The sequence below is a fragment of the Saimiri boliviensis genome, chromosome 7, assembly GCF_048565385.1.
Source record: "Saimiri boliviensis isolate mSaiBol1 chromosome 7, mSaiBol1.pri, whole genome shotgun sequence".
Taxonomy (NCBI): domain Eukaryota; kingdom Metazoa; phylum Chordata; class Mammalia; order Primates; family Cebidae; genus Saimiri; species Saimiri boliviensis.
Window position 1 is genome coordinate 8,994,373 of NC_133455.1, and position 17,966 is coordinate 9,012,338.

The 17,966-nt window shown below is 43.6% G+C and overlaps 1 protein-coding gene across 2 annotated transcripts in view; it reads right to left on the bottom strand.

Annotated features, from left to right (window-relative positions):
- The window catches only part of DNAH10 (dynein axonemal heavy chain 10), a 175,775-nt gene that overhangs the window by 109,330 nt on the left and 48,479 nt on the right, over positions 1-17,966 (bottom strand). For both annotated transcript variants that reach the window (XM_039471919.2, XM_074402071.1), the window contains exons 19-25: positions 17,181-17,337; positions 13,487-13,963; positions 13,215-13,373; positions 7,735-7,851; positions 7,552-7,654; positions 5,724-5,902; positions 113-324 (exon numbers count right to left, since the gene is read on the bottom strand). In XM_039471919.2, coding sequence (XP_039327853.2) covers positions 113-324; positions 5,724-5,902; positions 7,552-7,654; positions 7,735-7,851; positions 13,215-13,373; positions 13,487-13,963; positions 17,181-17,337 — 1,404 coding nt within the window. The remainder of the gene's footprint in view (positions 1-112; positions 325-5,723; positions 5,903-7,551; positions 7,655-7,734; positions 7,852-13,214; positions 13,374-13,486; positions 13,964-17,180; positions 17,338-17,966) is intronic.

Consider the following 17,966-nt stretch of genomic DNA (forward strand, 5'->3'; position numbering starts at 1 on the left):
GGAATCTTGGGCTTCTTCATCAGCCCTCAGCAAAGATAATGCACTGAAGGAAACAATTCTAACTAAAAGCTCCTCCCACACTTTCCCATCCCGGACAGCAGACAAAACAAACCTGTCTCTTAGTGCCTCGTGTTTCAAGTCAAGAAGTAAAGGAATCGAGTCTTTGAATGCCTTCATTTTTGCTTCCAAGTAGTAGGCCACTGATAAGCCACGGACTGGCCGAGGCAGCTTTCTGAGAGCCCTGAGAAAACCTTCAATTCCTTCCTGGAGAAACTGCACATTCAGGTTGATCCAAAGGGTCTGAGACCATTCTTCTTTCGCGGCCTGGAAACGTGCAAGAAACAGCCCCATCAACAAGACCCCTTTGGAAACGCGGTAAGGGGAGCAAGTTCTTGCCTCTGAGTCACGTTCAGATATTTTAAATTATTTCCCATCGATCTACAACTATCTGAAATTCACAAACGAGGGGTTGACCAGAAGGATCTAAAACAACAAGAAAAGAATCCCACTTTTCGTAAGTGTTTCAAAAATAATGCCGTATCTGAGGATGTAAGAAGATGTATGGAAATACATCTTCCTTTTCTAAAGACAAAAGTGGAGGTGGAAAGTAACAGGTGTTTTTTTAAATCAGGGAGTTGCCTGGGTGTTAAAAGGCATAATTCATTCAAGGGTTGTCATAACTTGCTTCTTTTTCCTGATAAAAGAGGCTGACGTTACAAAACACTTACCCTTTAGATCACTAATCCAAGAATCTGTCTACAAACCATCAGGTGGACACTAAGGAGTGAGAATACAACAGGTTCCTACTTGATGACTGTAAAGAGATTTTCTGTGTTCTATTTTCCTGAGATTTAATGTAAAAATTACTTTAAAAAACAAAAACAAAAACAAAAAAAAACGGGGTCTCACTGCCACCCAGGCTGTAGTGCAATGGTGCAATCACAGCTCACTGCAGCCCCAACCTCCTGGCCTCAAGTGATCCTCCCATCTCAGCCTCCTGAGTAGCTGAGACTACAGACATACACTACCAGGCCTGGATATCTTTTATTCTATTTTGCAGAGATAGGGGTTCTTGCTAGGTTGCCCAGGCTGGCCTCAAACTCCTGGGCTCAAGCAATCCTCCTGCCTTAGCCTCCCAAAGTGTTGGGATTACAGGCATGAGCCACCGTATCTGTTCTGTTTTTCTAACAGCTTTATTAAGGATTAACTTGTATATAATAAGCTGTCTATAACTAAAGGTACACAAAACTCTGCCAAGTTCTGACAGCACCACCATGAAGAAGACAGTGAACTCATTCATCACCCTCAAAAGCACCCCATTCCCGTCTAATCACCCCTCCATCCCTCTCCTCCTGTCCCCACCCCCACTTAACCATGGATCTGCGTTCTGCCACATAAAATCATTTGCATTTTCCAGGGTTTTCTATGAATGGAATCACACAATCTGCACTCCTCTGTATCTGGCTTCTTTCGCTCAGCATGACGATTCTGAGTCGCCCATGTTGTTGCATGGATGTGCTGATAACCAGTTCAATCCTCTACCTTGCTGAATAGTATTCCACGGTGCGGATGAGCCACAGCTTATTTATCCAGTCACTTAATGGGCATTTCGGGTGTTTCTAGTATTGTGCTATTACCAACAATGCTGTTTATGAGCGTTCATGCAGAAGTCTCTGCAAGGACCATGCTTTCTCTTCTCTCAGGTAAATACCTTGGACTCACTCCACAAAGGCTTCCATGACCGCACTCCATTGATACCTTCTCGTGGCAGTCCCCAGTGGCCTCCATGACATGCAATACTGGGGTCGACCCTCCACCCTCTTCTCACCTGGTCTATCAGCAGCATCTGGTGCAGGTGACCAGTCCTACCTTCTAGAAACACGTTTCTCACTTGGCCTTCAAGACATCACACTCACCTGTCTGTTCTCCTACCGCCTGGGCCACTCCTCCCTCTCCTCATCTTTCCTTTTTTAAGACATCTTCCTGTGGTATTTAATGCTGGAGAGACCCAAGCTCAGCCCTCGCTCCTCCACCCACCCCACTCCTGGCTGAATACCGTCCCCTGAAAATGCACATCCACCCAGAACCTCAGCATGAAGCCTTACTTGGAAAGAGAGTCTTTACAGATGTAGTTAGGATGAGGTCATACAGGATTAGAGTGGGCCCTAAATCCAATGATGGTGTCCATATTAGAAAGCAGGCACAGAGGCACAGAGGGAAGACAGCCTTGTGACAAGGGAGGCAGAGACAGAAGCGACAGAGCTGCAAGCCACGGAACGCTGAGGATAGCCAGAAGCCACCAAGTGCTGGAAGAGGCAAGATGGAGCCTCTCCTAGAACGTCCGGGGTGAGCGTGGCCCTGCAGACGCCTTGATTTTGTACTCCTGGCCTCCAGAACTGGGAGGAGACGCGTTTCTGTTGTTTTCAGCACCCCCAACCCAGCCGCCTGATCTGCATTCGTAATCATTTGTTCTGGAAGCCCCAGGAAACGAAGGCACCAGGTGAGCCCATCTGGACTGGTGGCTCAGTACGGCCCACACCTGGACACTCCCAATTCACACTTCTAGCTCTTCTCTGAGCTCCAGACAAATACATCCAAGTGCTTCCTTGACATCACCACAGGGACGTCCAGCAGACAACACCTTGCACTGAATTCCTGATGTCCGCCACCGTCCCCAAAGCTTCTCTTCCTGGAGCTTCCCTTAAGAGTGACTCCACCCTTCTGGCTCCCCAGGCCAAAACCTTGGAGTCTTCCTTGTTCCCTTCCTCGCACATCCCATGCCCACAGCCCCAGGAGGTCCCTGACTCTACCTGCAAACCCGATCCAGAATCCACCCATGCCCCCAACTGGTACCGCTGCCACCCCAGGATATCCTGGGATTATGACCAGTGTCCTGCTGGGCCTCTGAGGAGCCACCCAGTGTGTCCCTGAGACTCTTCTCAACACACAGCTTTGAAAAGCAATTGCTATGAAAGAGTGGAAGTCACTCTAGGTGATGAAATGTCCCTTAACATCTACAGACCAGACAGTGGGTGGGGGAACCAACCTATGTCTTAATATTGGATTTTAAAAATTGCTTATTTTGCTGCAGAAAAAAAAAAATAGAATAAACGAGACCTAGTATTTGATAGCACAGCAGGGTGACTATAGTCAGTAACTTAATTGTATATTTTTAAATAACTAAAAGAGCATAACTGGATTGTCTGTTACACAAAGGATGAAAGCTCGAGGGGACGACACCCATTCTCTGTGTCGTGTTGATTAAACATTGCATGCCTGTGTCAAAGCGTATCATGTATCCCACATAGACACCTACTGTGAACCCAGAAAAATTACAAATTAAAAAACCACCTATTTTGACATACGCATGGCTGTTCTCAGTTCTCATGATACCTTTTCTTTTAAAACCTGAGGGTATGCTTTTTACTTTATGAATTTCTTGCATAGTGCACACATCTAATCAGTCACCAAGTCTCATCACTTTCTACCCCGACTCTGGAATCTTCTCTCCTCTCTATTCCCTCTATACTTGTCCTAAAAAGCAAGCTGCCATCCCTTCTGCCAGCACTGGGGCAGGAACCCCTGCCTGTAATCCCCCCACACCCCCACCCCACCTCCCGCTGCCTCCAGAGTCCCTTCTGACAGCTCCATCTCCACCAGCCACTTCGCACTTCCCAAAGCCCATTTTCTGGTGCGTCTGTGGCCGGTAAAGCCACCAGTCAGGATGAAAGGTAATGGATGCATGATACAACTTCACATCTCCTGTCTCTGCTCCTGCCCAACGCTCTGCCTGGAAAGCCCCAGGCAAAAGCCTGTTCTGGATCAGAGCCTCAGTCACAGGCCACCTCTTTTGTGGCACTATATATATACATTAGATATATATAGATTAGATATAGGTATAGTGGTAGATACATAGATATAGGTTAGATATAAAGAGTTGATATAGGCATAGATATACATAGATTAGATATAGGTATAGGTATAGATATAAATATAAATTAGTTATAGATAAAGATTAGATATAGACAGATACGGCTATAGATACATATATCTCCTAGTGATTGTTTCTCAAGAACCCAGACTACATAGTCAGGGCAGACATGACTCCTTTTCTGGACCCCACACTCCAACCAGCACAGCACTGAGCTATAAAGAATTAAGTCAACAGATGAATGGATGAATGAATGAATGAACAGCATTAATTTGCATGGGAAACATATACCAATGAGAGGCACCCAAATGACATGACATTTGCAACTTTTATTTTTTATTTTTTTAAGACAGAGTCTCACTCTGTCACCTAAGATGACAGTGGTGCAATCTCAGTTCACTCCAACCTCCGCCGCCCGGTTGAAACGATTCCTGTGCCTCAGCCTTTGGGGTAGCTGAGATCACAGGCATGTGACACTGTACCGGGATAATTTTTGTATTTTTTAGTAGAGATAGAGTTTGGCCATGTTGGCCAGGCCGATCTCAAACTCCTGGCCTCAAGTGATCCACCTGTCTTGGCCTCCCAAAGTGCTGGGATGACAGGTGTGAGCCACTGCGCCTGGAACTGTTTTTGTATTTTTTAGTAGAGACAGGGCTTCGCCTTGTTGCCCAGGCTAGTCTCAAACTGCTGGCCTCATGTAATCTGCCCACCTCAGCCTCCCAAAAGTGCTGGAATTACAAGCATGAGCCTCTGCACCTGGCTGACATTTGCAACTTTTAATCTCCACTTGCAACTAAACAGTTTACCCCATACCTTAACCAAGACCTTGACTTCCAAAGAGAGTTTTCTTTTCTATGATGATGGTAAAAGACATTTTAAAAAAAAAATTGTCATTTTTAACCATTTTAAAATATATAATTCCAGGCTAGGTACAGTGGCTCACATCTGTAATCCCAGCACTTTGGGAGGCCAAGGCAGAGGATCGCTTGAACTCAGAAGTTCAGACCAGCCTGGACAACATAGCGAGACCTTGCCTCTACTGAAAATAAAAAAAGATTAGCCAGGTGTGGTGGTGCACCTCTGTAGTCCAAGCTGCTTCAGAGGCTGAGGCAGGGGGATCACTTGAGCCCAGGAGTTTGAGCCTGCAGTGAGCTATGATCACACCACTGCACGCCAGCTTGGGTGGTAGAATGAGACCCTGTCTCAAAAATAAAAATGAAATACACAATTCTGCAGTATCAAGTACTTTCACAATGTCAGGTAACCATCGCCAATGTCTATTTCCAGACTTTTTTTTTTCTTTTAAGATGGAGTTTCGCTCTTGTCATCCATGCTGGAGTGCAATGGCTTGATCTTGGCTCACTGCAAACTCCGCCTCCCAGGTTCAAGTGAGTTTCCTGCCTCAGCCTCTTGAGCAGCTGCAGGGGCCCACCACCACACCCCACTAATTTTTACTTGTATTTTTAGTAGAGATGGGGTTTCACCACATGGGCCACACTGGTCTTGAACTCCTGACCTCAGGTGATCCGCTGGCCTCGGCCTCTCAAAGTGCTGGGATTATAGGCATGAGCCACCACACCCACCTATTTCCAGAACTTTTTGAACGACCCAAATGGAAACCCTGTACCCGTGAGTAATCACGCCCCATTCCTCTTCCTGCAGCCAGAATAAATGTTTCCACAAAATCAGACCCAAGCTCATTATTACCGTGGCATCAAAGTCTGTGGGGCCTAAGTCACTGCTATATCCCTTTCGGTGAGCTTGAGACCTTCGCTTTCAGCGAGATGCTCACCTTCAGTTCTTCGTAGAGCTCGTAAATCATCCTGAGCCCGGTCATTTCCTTCTGCACTTTCAGCAGCTCTGGGTACATGGTAATAGGAAGATCAAAAAGTTTCTCAGCGTTAGCCAATTCCTGACGGCTCTTTTCATGCCTTGCCAGTTCTCTTTCAAAAACACCTAAAAGCTCTACTCCTAGTAAATAAACACATCGATAAATGAATAAATACAATTTTAAGGTATACAAAATTGAATAAGAAATCACGCATAATGTACCTCAATTATAATTCATCCTCATAAGCCATGAGGGAAGACAAATTTAGAATTACAGCATTATTCTAACTAAAAACAAAAGACCAATGACATCTGCAGTCTCCTCCAGTGAGAAAACTGTGTCTAATTCTCACACCCAGGTCACTCAAGAAATGAGGCTATTTTAAAGGAATCTGAGCTGGTCTATATTGCGGTCAACATCAGCATCCTTTGCTGCCCCCTTGAGAACATCATCATCCTACTGATAACTCCCCTACCACTCCACCTACCCAAATTCTACGCTTCTCCCCCAATTCCAGTGACCACTACCACCCTATGTCACTACATCCCTGCTCATACTCATCTACCCAAATGACACATTTTCCAGATACCTTTTCTGAGCATCCTTAAATAGATGTCACCTGTTTCTTTGGAAGCCCTAGAAGTCTTTGGTTTGTCTCATAGTATTTACCAAATTCGCTTTAGAATAAGAACTTTAGGACCAGGCTCAGTGGCTCAAGCCTGTAACCCCAGCACTTTGGGAGGCTGAGACGGGAGGATCACTTGAGGTCAGAAGTTTGAGACCAGCCTGGACAACATGGTGAAACCCCGTGTCCATTAAAAATACAAAAACTGGCTGGGCACAGTGGCTCACGCCTGTAATCCCAGCAGTTTGGGAGGCTTGGTGGGCAGATCACCTGAGGTTGGGAGTTCGAGACCAGCCTGACCAACATGGAGAAACTCTTTCTCTACTAAAAATACAAAAAATTAGTCGGGCAGGGTGGCACATGCCTGTAATCTCAGCTACTCGGGAGGCTGAGGCAGGAGAATCACTTGAGCCTGGGAGGCGGAGATTGCGGTGAGCCGAGATTGCACCATTGCACTCCAGCATGGGCAACAAGAGTGAAACTCTGTCTCCAAAAAAATAATAAAATAAAAATAAAAATAAAAATACAAAAATTAGCCAGGCATGGTGGCATGCACCTGTAGTCTCAGCTACGCAGGAGGCTGAAGCAGGAGAATCACTTAAACCATGGAGGTAGAGGTTGCAGTGAGCCGAAATTGTGCACTGCACTTCAGCCTGGATGACAGAGATTCTGTCCCAAAACAAACAAACAAACAAAAAACAGAATTTTAGTCTTTTTATCTTGTCCCCATTTTAGCCTATGTGATGTGAAGGGCAGAGGACATATGTGAAGTGGTCCAGGATCTGAATTCAAAGAATAAATATGATGGGAGTTAGGGAGGAAGTTGGGTGGATAAGACACTGCGTGTGCTTATCCAAGGCAGACGCTGCTGTTTAAGATTTCTGGGCTGCAGCTGAAGCCTCTGGATGCCCTGCAGAAGTGGACGCTGCTCCCTGGCACTTTCCTCAATGCCTTCAGATAGCAGGCACTCAACCAGCAATGAGTCACATTAGTCCAGCTTTTCAGATACGTAACCACTAAAATGACCCCAGGAAAAAGTATTTCGGGAAGAAATAAATATTTAAATCATGGCACAATAATCACTTTCCATAAAATTCTTAAGCAAAACATATTCGAACATCTGATACTCAAATCATTCAGTAAGACCAACATGTACCTTCTTACCTTTATCAAGGTCATCGCCAACAGAACCAGGGCCTTCACTGTAAAAACGCTTTGCAAACTCCTCTATCTGAACTCTGTAGTTCACTATGTCACCGCGGGTAATCTGAGAAAAACGAGGTTATGTTAGTTTAGCCCAAATACATTTTTCAGTACTTTACTCGGGAAGTGAAATTTAAAAGGTACCTCTGTGAACGTTCTCTTTATATCCCCAAGAGCATGCTCCACATTCAGTGAATCCTTAAACAGATTGGACCACGTGCTCTCAATCTTATCAACCAGTTCTTTCTCTTCATCAGGAGGCTAATTAGGAGAAACAAAAAACAGAATAAACAATAAGTGATCAGCAATTTGGAATTGAAATTTGTGGTCAAAGTAACTTCCCAGGGACTTCTGCTTCTGGCAACAGGAGGCTAGGTAATTCAAACCAACTCAAAAGCTGATTGAAATACTAAGGTCTGACACCATGGCTTGTAATCCCAGCACTTTGTGGGCCTGAGGTGGGAGGATCACTTGAGCTCAGGAGTTCAAGAACAGCCTGGGCAACACAGTGAGACTGTATCTCTGTAAATATAAAAAGAAAAAGAAATTTTAAAAAGAAATATTGGGCTGGGCACAGTGGCTCACACCTGCAATCCCAGCACTTTGGAAGGATGAGGCGAGACGAGGCTAGATAATTCAAACTAACTCAAAAGCTGATTGAAATATTAAGGCCTGGCATGGTGGCTCATACCTGTAATCCCAGCACTTTGGGGAATCCTAACCTCAGGAGGCTGAGGTGGAAGAATCGCTTGAACTCCTGAGCTCAGGATTACCTGAGGTTAGGAGACTATAGGAGTTCAAGACCAGCCTGGACAACATGCTGAAATCCCTTCTCTACTAAAAATACAAAAAATTAGCCAGGCATGGTGGCAGGCGCCTGTAGTTTTGGCTACTCAGGAGGCTGAGGTGGAAGAATCGCCTGAACCCAGGAGGTGGAGGTTGCAGTAAGCTGAGGTTGCACCACTGCACTCCAACCTAGGTGACAGAGCAAGACTCTGTCTCAAAAAATAAAATAAAATGAAATGAAATAGTAAAGTCAAATTTTATAATTAAAATAAAATCAGTATAAAATCATTTTTAAAAATAAAAAGTTAGAGACATTACAGAAAGATAAGCCCTTCATAAACTAAAGCCCAGCTTCAAATCAACTTAATCTCTGATTAGAATAAGATTAGCTTAGCTTGCTAATGTACCCAGTTGTGGTGTCTGTTAGAAGCAAAAATAAATCTCCTCTGATAAAATATAACATCATTCAGAGCCTCCAATCCTCTCTCTCCAATTTATCATGTATGCTGTTAAGAACTCAATTCAAGCGGGGCGCGGTGGCTCAAGCCTGTAATCCCAGCACTTTGGGAGGCTGAGGCAGGTGGATCACGAGGTCAAGAGATCGAGACCGTCCTGGTCAACATAGTGAAACCCCGTCTCCACTAAAAATACAAAAATTAGCTGGGCATGGTGGCACGTGCCTGTAATCCCAGCTACTCAGGAGGCTGAGGCAGGAGAATTGCCTGAGCCCAGGAGGCGGAGGTTGCGGTGAGCCGAGATCGCGCCATTGCACTCCAGCCTGGGTAACAAGAGCAAAACTCCGTCTCAAAAAAAAAAAAAAAAAAAAAAAAGAACTCAATTCGAAATGCTGGCCATATAAAGATACAAAAGAACTTAAATGAAATTCACAGACAACATAAACAGTCACAACAGAGTTATAAGACATATAATTTAAAATATTTTTTAATAGAGTAAAGGAAACAAAAGACAAAACAAAATTGAGAATTTTGGTAGAGCGCAGGAAATTGTTTTTAAAACGGAAATTCTAAAATGGATAGTGACAGCACCGGAAATCAAAGCTAAAAGAATTGCTTAAGAAACCAGGAAAAACCAATCAGACACAAATGAACAGAAAATTCATTAACTTAAAGTTTAGGCCAAAGTATTAGAATAAACGGCAGAAAGGAATGTAAGGTGTACGGCAGGCGTCCCCAGACTTTTTACACCGGGGGCCAGTTCACTGTCCCTCAGACCGTTGGAGGGCCGCCACATACTGTGCTCCTCTCACTGACCACCAATGAAAGAGATGCCCCTTCCTGAAGTGCGGCGGGGGGCCGGATAAATGGCCTCAGGGAGCCGCATGCGGCCCGCGAGTCGTGGTTTGGGGACACCTGGTGTACAGGGTATTGTACAGAAGGTCCAACATATGTAGAACTGGAGTACCAGGGGTTGGGGGAATAAGGCAAAAACTGTTAAATTTTCCAAAACTAGGTAAAGACATCAGCCTGCAATTTTTAAAGCACTACAAATATCAATCAGGGAAAAAAAGGAAGAACAAAGCAAAAGAACCTAGCTACATCATATTACAACCGCTGAAAACCAAAGACAGAAATAAAACTGAAAAGCAGACCAAAAAAATACCCAGTTAGACTAGACTACCTTGAAAGGGAGCAATAAAAAAAGACTAACAGTCGACTCCTCATTCAAAACAACAGAGGCCAGAAGGTAATGGAATAATATCCACACAGCGAGGATTAAAAAAAAAACAAAGTTCGTATTTCCAAAAGATCAGTAAGTTAAGTGTTTGTAAGGATATGGAGCAACGGAAACTCTTATTCAATGTGGATGTAAAGGGGTACCTCACTTTGGAAAATTAGCAGAATCTAGTAAAGCTGAACATGTGGATTCCTATAACCCAGCAATTTCATGTCTAGGCCCATACTCAATAGAAATGCATGCATGTATTAAGTCTCACAAGGTTGCCCTCACTTCAGATGCCAGTTGCAAGTATTGGGTGCCCAAGGTATACAGACTTCAGTCCAACTTGGCTACAAAATCAGGGGTTCCCACACACGTCTCCTTCACGTTTGACCATTTGCTGAAATGGCTTGCAGAACTCAGATAGTAAGTAAAGTAAAGAACACTTTACTTACAATCACTGATTTATTATAAAAGACACAACTCAGGAAGAGCCAAATGAAAGAGATGCATAAGCCAAGGTATGGGCTTAGGGGGTGCAAGGAGCTTCCATGCCTTCTCTGAGCACACCACTCTGCCAGCACCGTGGTGTGGTCCGCAGCCTGGAAGCTCTCCAAATCCCATCATTCAGGGATGTTTCGGGAGGTTTCATCACACAGGCATAATTAATTAGATCACTGGCCTTTGTTGATCTCCAATCTCCAGCCCCTCCTCCCTCCCCAAGGGTGGGGAGGATGGGTGCCTGAAAGTTCCAAACCTCTAAATAATTTATGCCTTGATCTTCCTGGCAGCCAGCCCCCATCCTGAAGCTGTCTGGGGCTCCAACCCAACAGTCATTTCACTTGCAGACAAAAGACACTCTTATTACTCCACAGAGTCCAAGGATTTGAGACACTATGTGCCAGGAACCAGGGACAAAGAACACTGTTATAACAAAAGATGTTCCTGTGACCCCATCACTCAGGAAATACAAGTGTTTTGGAAGCTTTCTGTCAGGAACCAGGGACAAAGACCAAAGAGAAACAAAGTGATGTTTTGGGCCAAAAATGGATTGTATATATGAAAATAGTCCCACAGGATTGTAATACTGTATTTTCACTATATCTTTTCTATGTTTATATATACTTTTCTTTTCTTTTTTTTTTTTTTTTTTTTGGAGAGTCTCACTCTTTCACCAGGCTGGAATGCAATGGCGCAATCTCAGCTCACTGCAATCTCTGCCACCCCGGTTCAAGCGATTCTCCTGCCTCAGCCTCCTGAGTAGCTGGGATTACAAGCACCCACCACCACACCCAGCTGATTTTTGTATTTTTAGTAGAGACGGGGTTTCACCATCTTGGCCAGGCTGGTCTTGAACTCCTGACCTCATGATCCACCCGCCTCAGCCTTCCAAAGTGCTGGGATTACAGATGTGAGCCACTGCACCTGGCCTATTTAGATATGTTTAGATACACGAATACGAATACTTACTATTATATTACATTTCTTACAGTATTCAGTACAGTACATGCTATACAGGTTTGCAGCCTATGAGCAACAGTTTCTACTATATGGCCTAGGTGTGTAGCTGTATCACCTAGATTTCTATAAGTACATTCCATGATGTCTGCACAATAATGGAATTGCCCATTGACAGATTTCTCAGAGCATATCCCCACTGTGTTAAATATACACAACTGTATATTTCCCCTATTGTATTAGAGTACCTCTAACAAATCACACAGCAGTTACCATATTTAACAATACAGTGCCAAAAAGCTTTTCCTCTGAGATCAAGAACAAGACATGGATTTCTTCTACCACCCCTTTTATTTAACCTTACTCCTAGCAAGAGTCATAGGGCAAGAAAAAGAAACAAAATATTTAAAAATTAAAAAGAAATGAAACTGTCAATATTCACAGCTTATATAATGGTGTGCCTAGAAAACCCAAAATAATCTATGGATAAATGATTAAAATTAATAATTACTGATTATTAAAAAGTAGATTGCAAATATCAATTGTCTTTCTATATAACAATAAAAAATAAAAACATTAAAATAAAAATCGAAGATATCAATTATAAGAACATCTGAAAATACCAAGTACCTAGGAATAAATCTGGCAAAAAATAGGTAAGGTCTCTACGGGGAAAATTATAAATCTTTACAGGGAGACGTTAAAGACCTAAATAGAGAGAGAGAGAGAACATGTTCATGGATAGGAAAACTCAATACTATAGGATGTCCATTTGCCTGAAATTAATCGACAGGATCAATGCAATCCCAATCAAATCTCAGCTGTTTTTATTTTGTTGTTGTTGGAATTTGACATACTGGTTCATTTCTTGTATGTGACCCATTGCGCACTTAGTGCAAAATCCTTAGTTCTATTATTTCTGTGATGTAAACCAGGGGAAGCAAAGTCTACAAGAAGCTACCTGATTGAGGGAGAAATACAAACTAGAGAAGAGAAACAAATTGCCATGAATAAATCAGGATTTGCATAAAGTTTGTCTTTCAGCATTTCTGTTGCTTGACTGTTTCAAACACCAGGCCCCTCTCAGCCTCACGGTTAGGATGTGGAGCTCACAAACACCCTTGCTGAGCAGCAGCCCTGGGCCAAAAGCTCAATATTCTTTCATCATCAGAAAAATGGGCAGTATGTAAAATTCCCATACATTTCAGGGGGAACCCAGCCCCCCTAAAACTCATCCATGACTTTGAAAGATCCTGAGAACCCAAATTTAATAACAAAGCAAGACCAATTAAATTATCTTCCACCAGTTGATTTTCTCATCTTAAATCTTTCACTCTCTTACCATTTTTGCAAGAGCTCTTTATTCATTAAAGGAAATTAACACTTCATTGGAACCAAGTCATTTTGAGAGCAAAAAAAAATAAAAAATAAAAAAAACAGGAAATTAACACCAAAAAAAAAATGAAGAAAGGAAGAGTTACGGATCAATCCATTTGAGCCATGAGCCATACAAGACTGAAAAACAATCTCTATATTTTCATTATTCTAAATAACTATGGCATTGCTTTACATTTACAATGTATTACTTAAAGTCACTTATTTGAAAACAAATCATTGGCAGTATCCTTGAGAAGCATCTCTGGAAAGGGTAGTTAGGGGTCAATCCAATTGTTAAATGCATAAGAAAATACAAGTTGACTTACAAAGATGTTATACATCGCCATGGTACGGTATCGCTCCTGGACGTCCCTGTATCTTAGTTCCATGACTAGAGATTTACTTCTAATTTCTGCAATTGTGGCAAGGACAAACTTGAGATCTTCGAGGGTATTGGGGATCTTCCTAAGGTTTTTGGCCAGGTGCTGTAACAGAAAATACAAAGAACACTAAGTAAACATAGAAAAAACAGTAATGGCGCAAATGAAGACCCAATTTACATGAAAAGTAGTTTCAGTTAAACACAACGATTAAGTACCTCCATCTCTTCATGGAGATTATAGAGCTCCTCTCTTGCTGACTCATTGAGAAGTTTTCCAAGCGAAATCACCCAGGACTTGGCATTTTCCTGCACTGTGTTTGCCAGAGGCCCAAGTTGAAGTCTGATGCAATGCTCATCCTTAATTAAAGGGTGGCGCATAACTTCATAGGTTATCTTGGAATAGAACTGCAGCTTTTCATCGTAGGCTACACAAGGAGGTCTCTTGGCCGCAAATTTCTCCATCACAATAGCTTTGTCCAATTTCCAGAGAGGCCGATACCGCTTCCATTTTTGTAGATACTTCATAAGATTAATCAGAATCCTGTGGACATTTTGGGGGATCATAACAGCTTGTTCAATGATCTGAGGGTTCAGAGAAATATCACTGTAGAAGTTTATGATAACAACTTCTTCTTCCTCACCCTTCTGAGGGGGGCATTCTATGCAGCTGCCATTCATCCAACGAACAAAATGCTGGCAAAATAAGAATCAGGAGAAAAGACAGTGTTTTCGTATCTATTTTTCCTCCTACATACATATTAGTGTTCAGCAATACGCCTTGCCAGTAACAGAAAATCACTTTATTATTAATAAACTGAGACTGCAAAAAATCACCACAATCCTTTGTTCCTCTTATCAAGAGATGAAGCCTATTTCCCTTCCTGAACAAGCCTTGTGACTTACCTTGACCAATGGAAAGGGGCAGACATGGTGTTAGGCAAGTTCAAACCAACGCTCCAAGAAGCCCTGCAGCTCCTGCTCTCACGCTCTCAAAACCTTGAGACCGTGGTTCTTGAGACCATTAATTAATGGTCTGATTAATCTAGTAGACTTGCGGTAGCCTACTAGATGACAACAGCCCACACACAAGGGAATCCCAGCCGCCGGCCATCAGAGCTGTGTTTGAGGTCATCACCTGCTTGACACATGAGTGAGCCCAGCCAAGACCAGAACTGCTCAGCAAAACCCAGCACACAGAACCGAGATCTAATGACTGTTCGAAGGCTTGTTATGAAATAAAGCCAACTACACTATGGGTGCATTTTTGAAAACCTTCAGTTCCCTATTTACAGAGGAAAAAACACAGATTCAGGCAAATGGACTGCTTAGTGTCCCAGAACAAATCTGCTAATTTGACATCTCCCTGCTGTAGAGTTAAGGCCCTCTTATCTTTTAATCAAGCATGAGTCACAACAGCAAACCAGAGGTGTGTTACACGTTACTTCTCTGAACAGTAGTCTCACCAGCTGTAAGATGGGAGTGACACTACTATTAGGTTGGTGTCAAAGTAATTGCAGCTTTGCCAATACTTTTAATGGTTAAAAACCAGTTACTTTTGCACTGACCTCATACTTCTATTTCCAACATTACTAACAATAGTAACACTAAGAGCTAATATTTATTCAGAGCTACTGATTGCCAAACACTACACTAAGCTGTATACATGTGTTATATAATTTAATCCTCCCAACAGCACTAGAAGGTCAATAGTATTATCATTTCCACTTAATAGATGAGGCAAAATTCAGAACCTAGTTAAAACTTTTGCTCACGTTTTCTGCCATGAAACAGGAATCTTGAAGATCAAAGAGACGTTGCAGGTAACCATATTAAGTGGCCTAGCCATGCAGGTTCATGTGCTGAGATCTTTTTAATAAAATACATTCCTGACATAACCTAAGAGAGTAAAACTTCTTTTCATTTAAAAGAAAAAAACTATGAAGATAAAACAACATAGGCTTTCCCAAGAGCCTCATATCCATCTATTAGTAAGGAGGAAAGTTAAGTTGGCATGAAATACTGTGATTAATGTTCATAATGTTTTACAGGCCAACTTTCCTATTTATTTACCCCTTAAAAATTGCTATTTCCCTTACAAAGGAAACATACATAGCACCTATAAGATATAGCACCTAGGCCAGGCGCGGTGGCTCAAGCCTGTAATCCCAGCACTTTGGGAGGCCGAGGCGGGTGGATCACGAGGTCAAGAGATCGAGACCATCCTGGTCAACATGGTGAAACCCCGTCTCTACTAAAAATACAAAACATTAGCTGGGCATGGTGGTGCGTGCCTGTAATCCCAGCTACTCAGGAGGCTGAGGCAGGAGAATTGCCTGAACCCAGGAGGCGGAGGTTTCGGTGAGCCGAGATCACGCCATTGCACTCCAGCCTGAGTAACAAGAGCGAAACTCCGTCTCAAAAAAAAAAAAAAGATATAGCACTTATAAGAGAATGTATATAACAGAGGCTTCATAAATGTCTTAGCATGGATTATAAAACATGTACCATTTATCATCAACTTCTAAGTACAGTGAAATGAAATTCCTTATTTTGATTTCTATATTTTTATGTCCCTAAAAATGTCTGAAATATGTTTGACTTGCTGAACCAATCAAGTGATGAGAAAGGTTCCAGTGTGCTGAGGGGGTGACGTCCCATACCTACAGAGATGGCTCTGTTTCCCATTTGGGGTAAGACATAAACTTTGGGTTAGCGGCCAACAGATGTTCATTCAACAAACATTTACTGAGAACCAACTATGTCTAAAGGGAACAAAACCCTCAACATCTGTATTCCCGTGGATATGACATTCTAGTGGCCTGATAGAATCAGTAGATAAATAAGCAAGGGAAAACAAGAAAAAGTCAGAGAGTGGTACCTGGCAGGAAGAAGATGGGATGGGGTGATGGGAGAGAGAGGACAAGAAGGTCGGGGGCGGGCAGAATGTTCCATGTGAGAGAACAGCTAGAGCAATCCTTGCGAGAGAAGCTCGTGGTACCTGCTGGAGGTACAATCAGGCAGCCAGTCAGGCTGGGGCGCCACGAAGCACGATCCTTGCAGGGCTGAGATCAGACAGGCAGCCAGGGGCTGGAGCAAGGGGGCCTCGCAGGCCACACAAAGGTATTTGGATACTTTCTAAGTGTAATTAAGTCACGGGGTGGGTGAGGGCAGTTTACACCAGGGATGACATGAAATGATACGTTGTTGTCGTTGTTACTGTTAGTGTTTTAGAGACGGGGTCTTGCTCTGTTGCCCAGGATGGAGCACAGTGGCGTAGCCATACCTCACTGTACCCTTGAACTCCTGGGCTCAAGCAATCCCCTGCCTCAGCCTCCCGAGTAGCTAGGGCCACAGGTGTGCACCACCATGCCTAGCTGCTTAATTTTGTTTTCTGTAGAGACGGGGGTCTCCCCATGTTGCACAGGCGGGTCTGGAACTCCTGGGCTTAAGCAATCCTCCCTTAGCCTCCCAGAGTGCTGAGATTGCACCTGGCCTGATTTGTATTTGTTTAAGGCAATTCTGACCACCTCTGGTAGAGAATGGATTGTAGGAATGTCACTGCCAGAGTCCAGGAGAGGGGTGATGGCACTTGGGATAGGAAGGTAGGTACTGGGGACAGGAGAGAAGAGGACACATGGGAGGTCCATTTGGAGGACTTGCCGACGGGCTGGGCATGGCTGGGTGAGAGCAAAGGACACAAGGATGCGTTTCTGGCTCAAGCAATGGGGTTGATGTTGGTGCCAATACCTCACGTGGGGAAAACTGGGGGACGACCAAGTCACAAGGCAGGAAGTCAAGAATTCCGTCTTCGGCCGCGGGCAGTGGCTCACACCTGCAGCCCCAGCACTTTGGGAGGCAGAGGCATCCTGAGATGCCATCTGAGCAAGGACGCAGGCACCTCTGCTCTTACCTTAGTGATCTCCACGCAATTCCGGACACACTGGAAGCACATTTTGTCAATCTCGTTTGTGTTGGGATGAAGGATGATCTCAGGGGCCGTCAGAATGGTTTCGGTTTGGAACAGAGGGACATTTCCAAGGATCAAAGAATTAAAAGACTGCAAATTCCTAAGAGGGGTTGATAAGAAAGACTCAGTACCCACCAGAGTAAAATACACCAAGCAATTGACATGAATGACTAGGGCCACAAAAGTCACAGGTACAGACAATGGTACACTGCAAGGCTGTCCTGGACAGGCTGGGGTGAGCCTTCTTTTTTTTTTTTTTGAGACGGAGTTTCGCTCTTGTTACCCAGGCTGGAGTGCAATGGTGCAATCTCGGCTCACCGCAACCTCCGCCTCCTGGGTTCAGGCAATTCTCCTGCCTCAGCCTCCTGAGTAGCTGGGATTACAGGCACACGCCACCATGCCCAACTACTTTTTTATATTTTTAGTAGAGACAGGGTTTCACCATGTTGACCAGGTTGGTCTCCATCTCTTGACCTTGTGATCCACCTGCCTCGGCCTCCCAAAGTGCTGGGATTACAGGCATGAGCCACCGCGCCCGGCGAGCCTTCTTTAAAATCTTTTTTTTTTAAACTAAATTTATACAAATAGTTCATTTCCACTTTTGGAAAACTGAATACCTTTTGGTTGGAAAATAGTTAAGTAATAATGACTTCCCAAAAGCTACTCAACTCTGGTAAGGAAAAAGGAGCACTCACATCCCCACGCAACCTGCCATGCCAGCTCCATCCT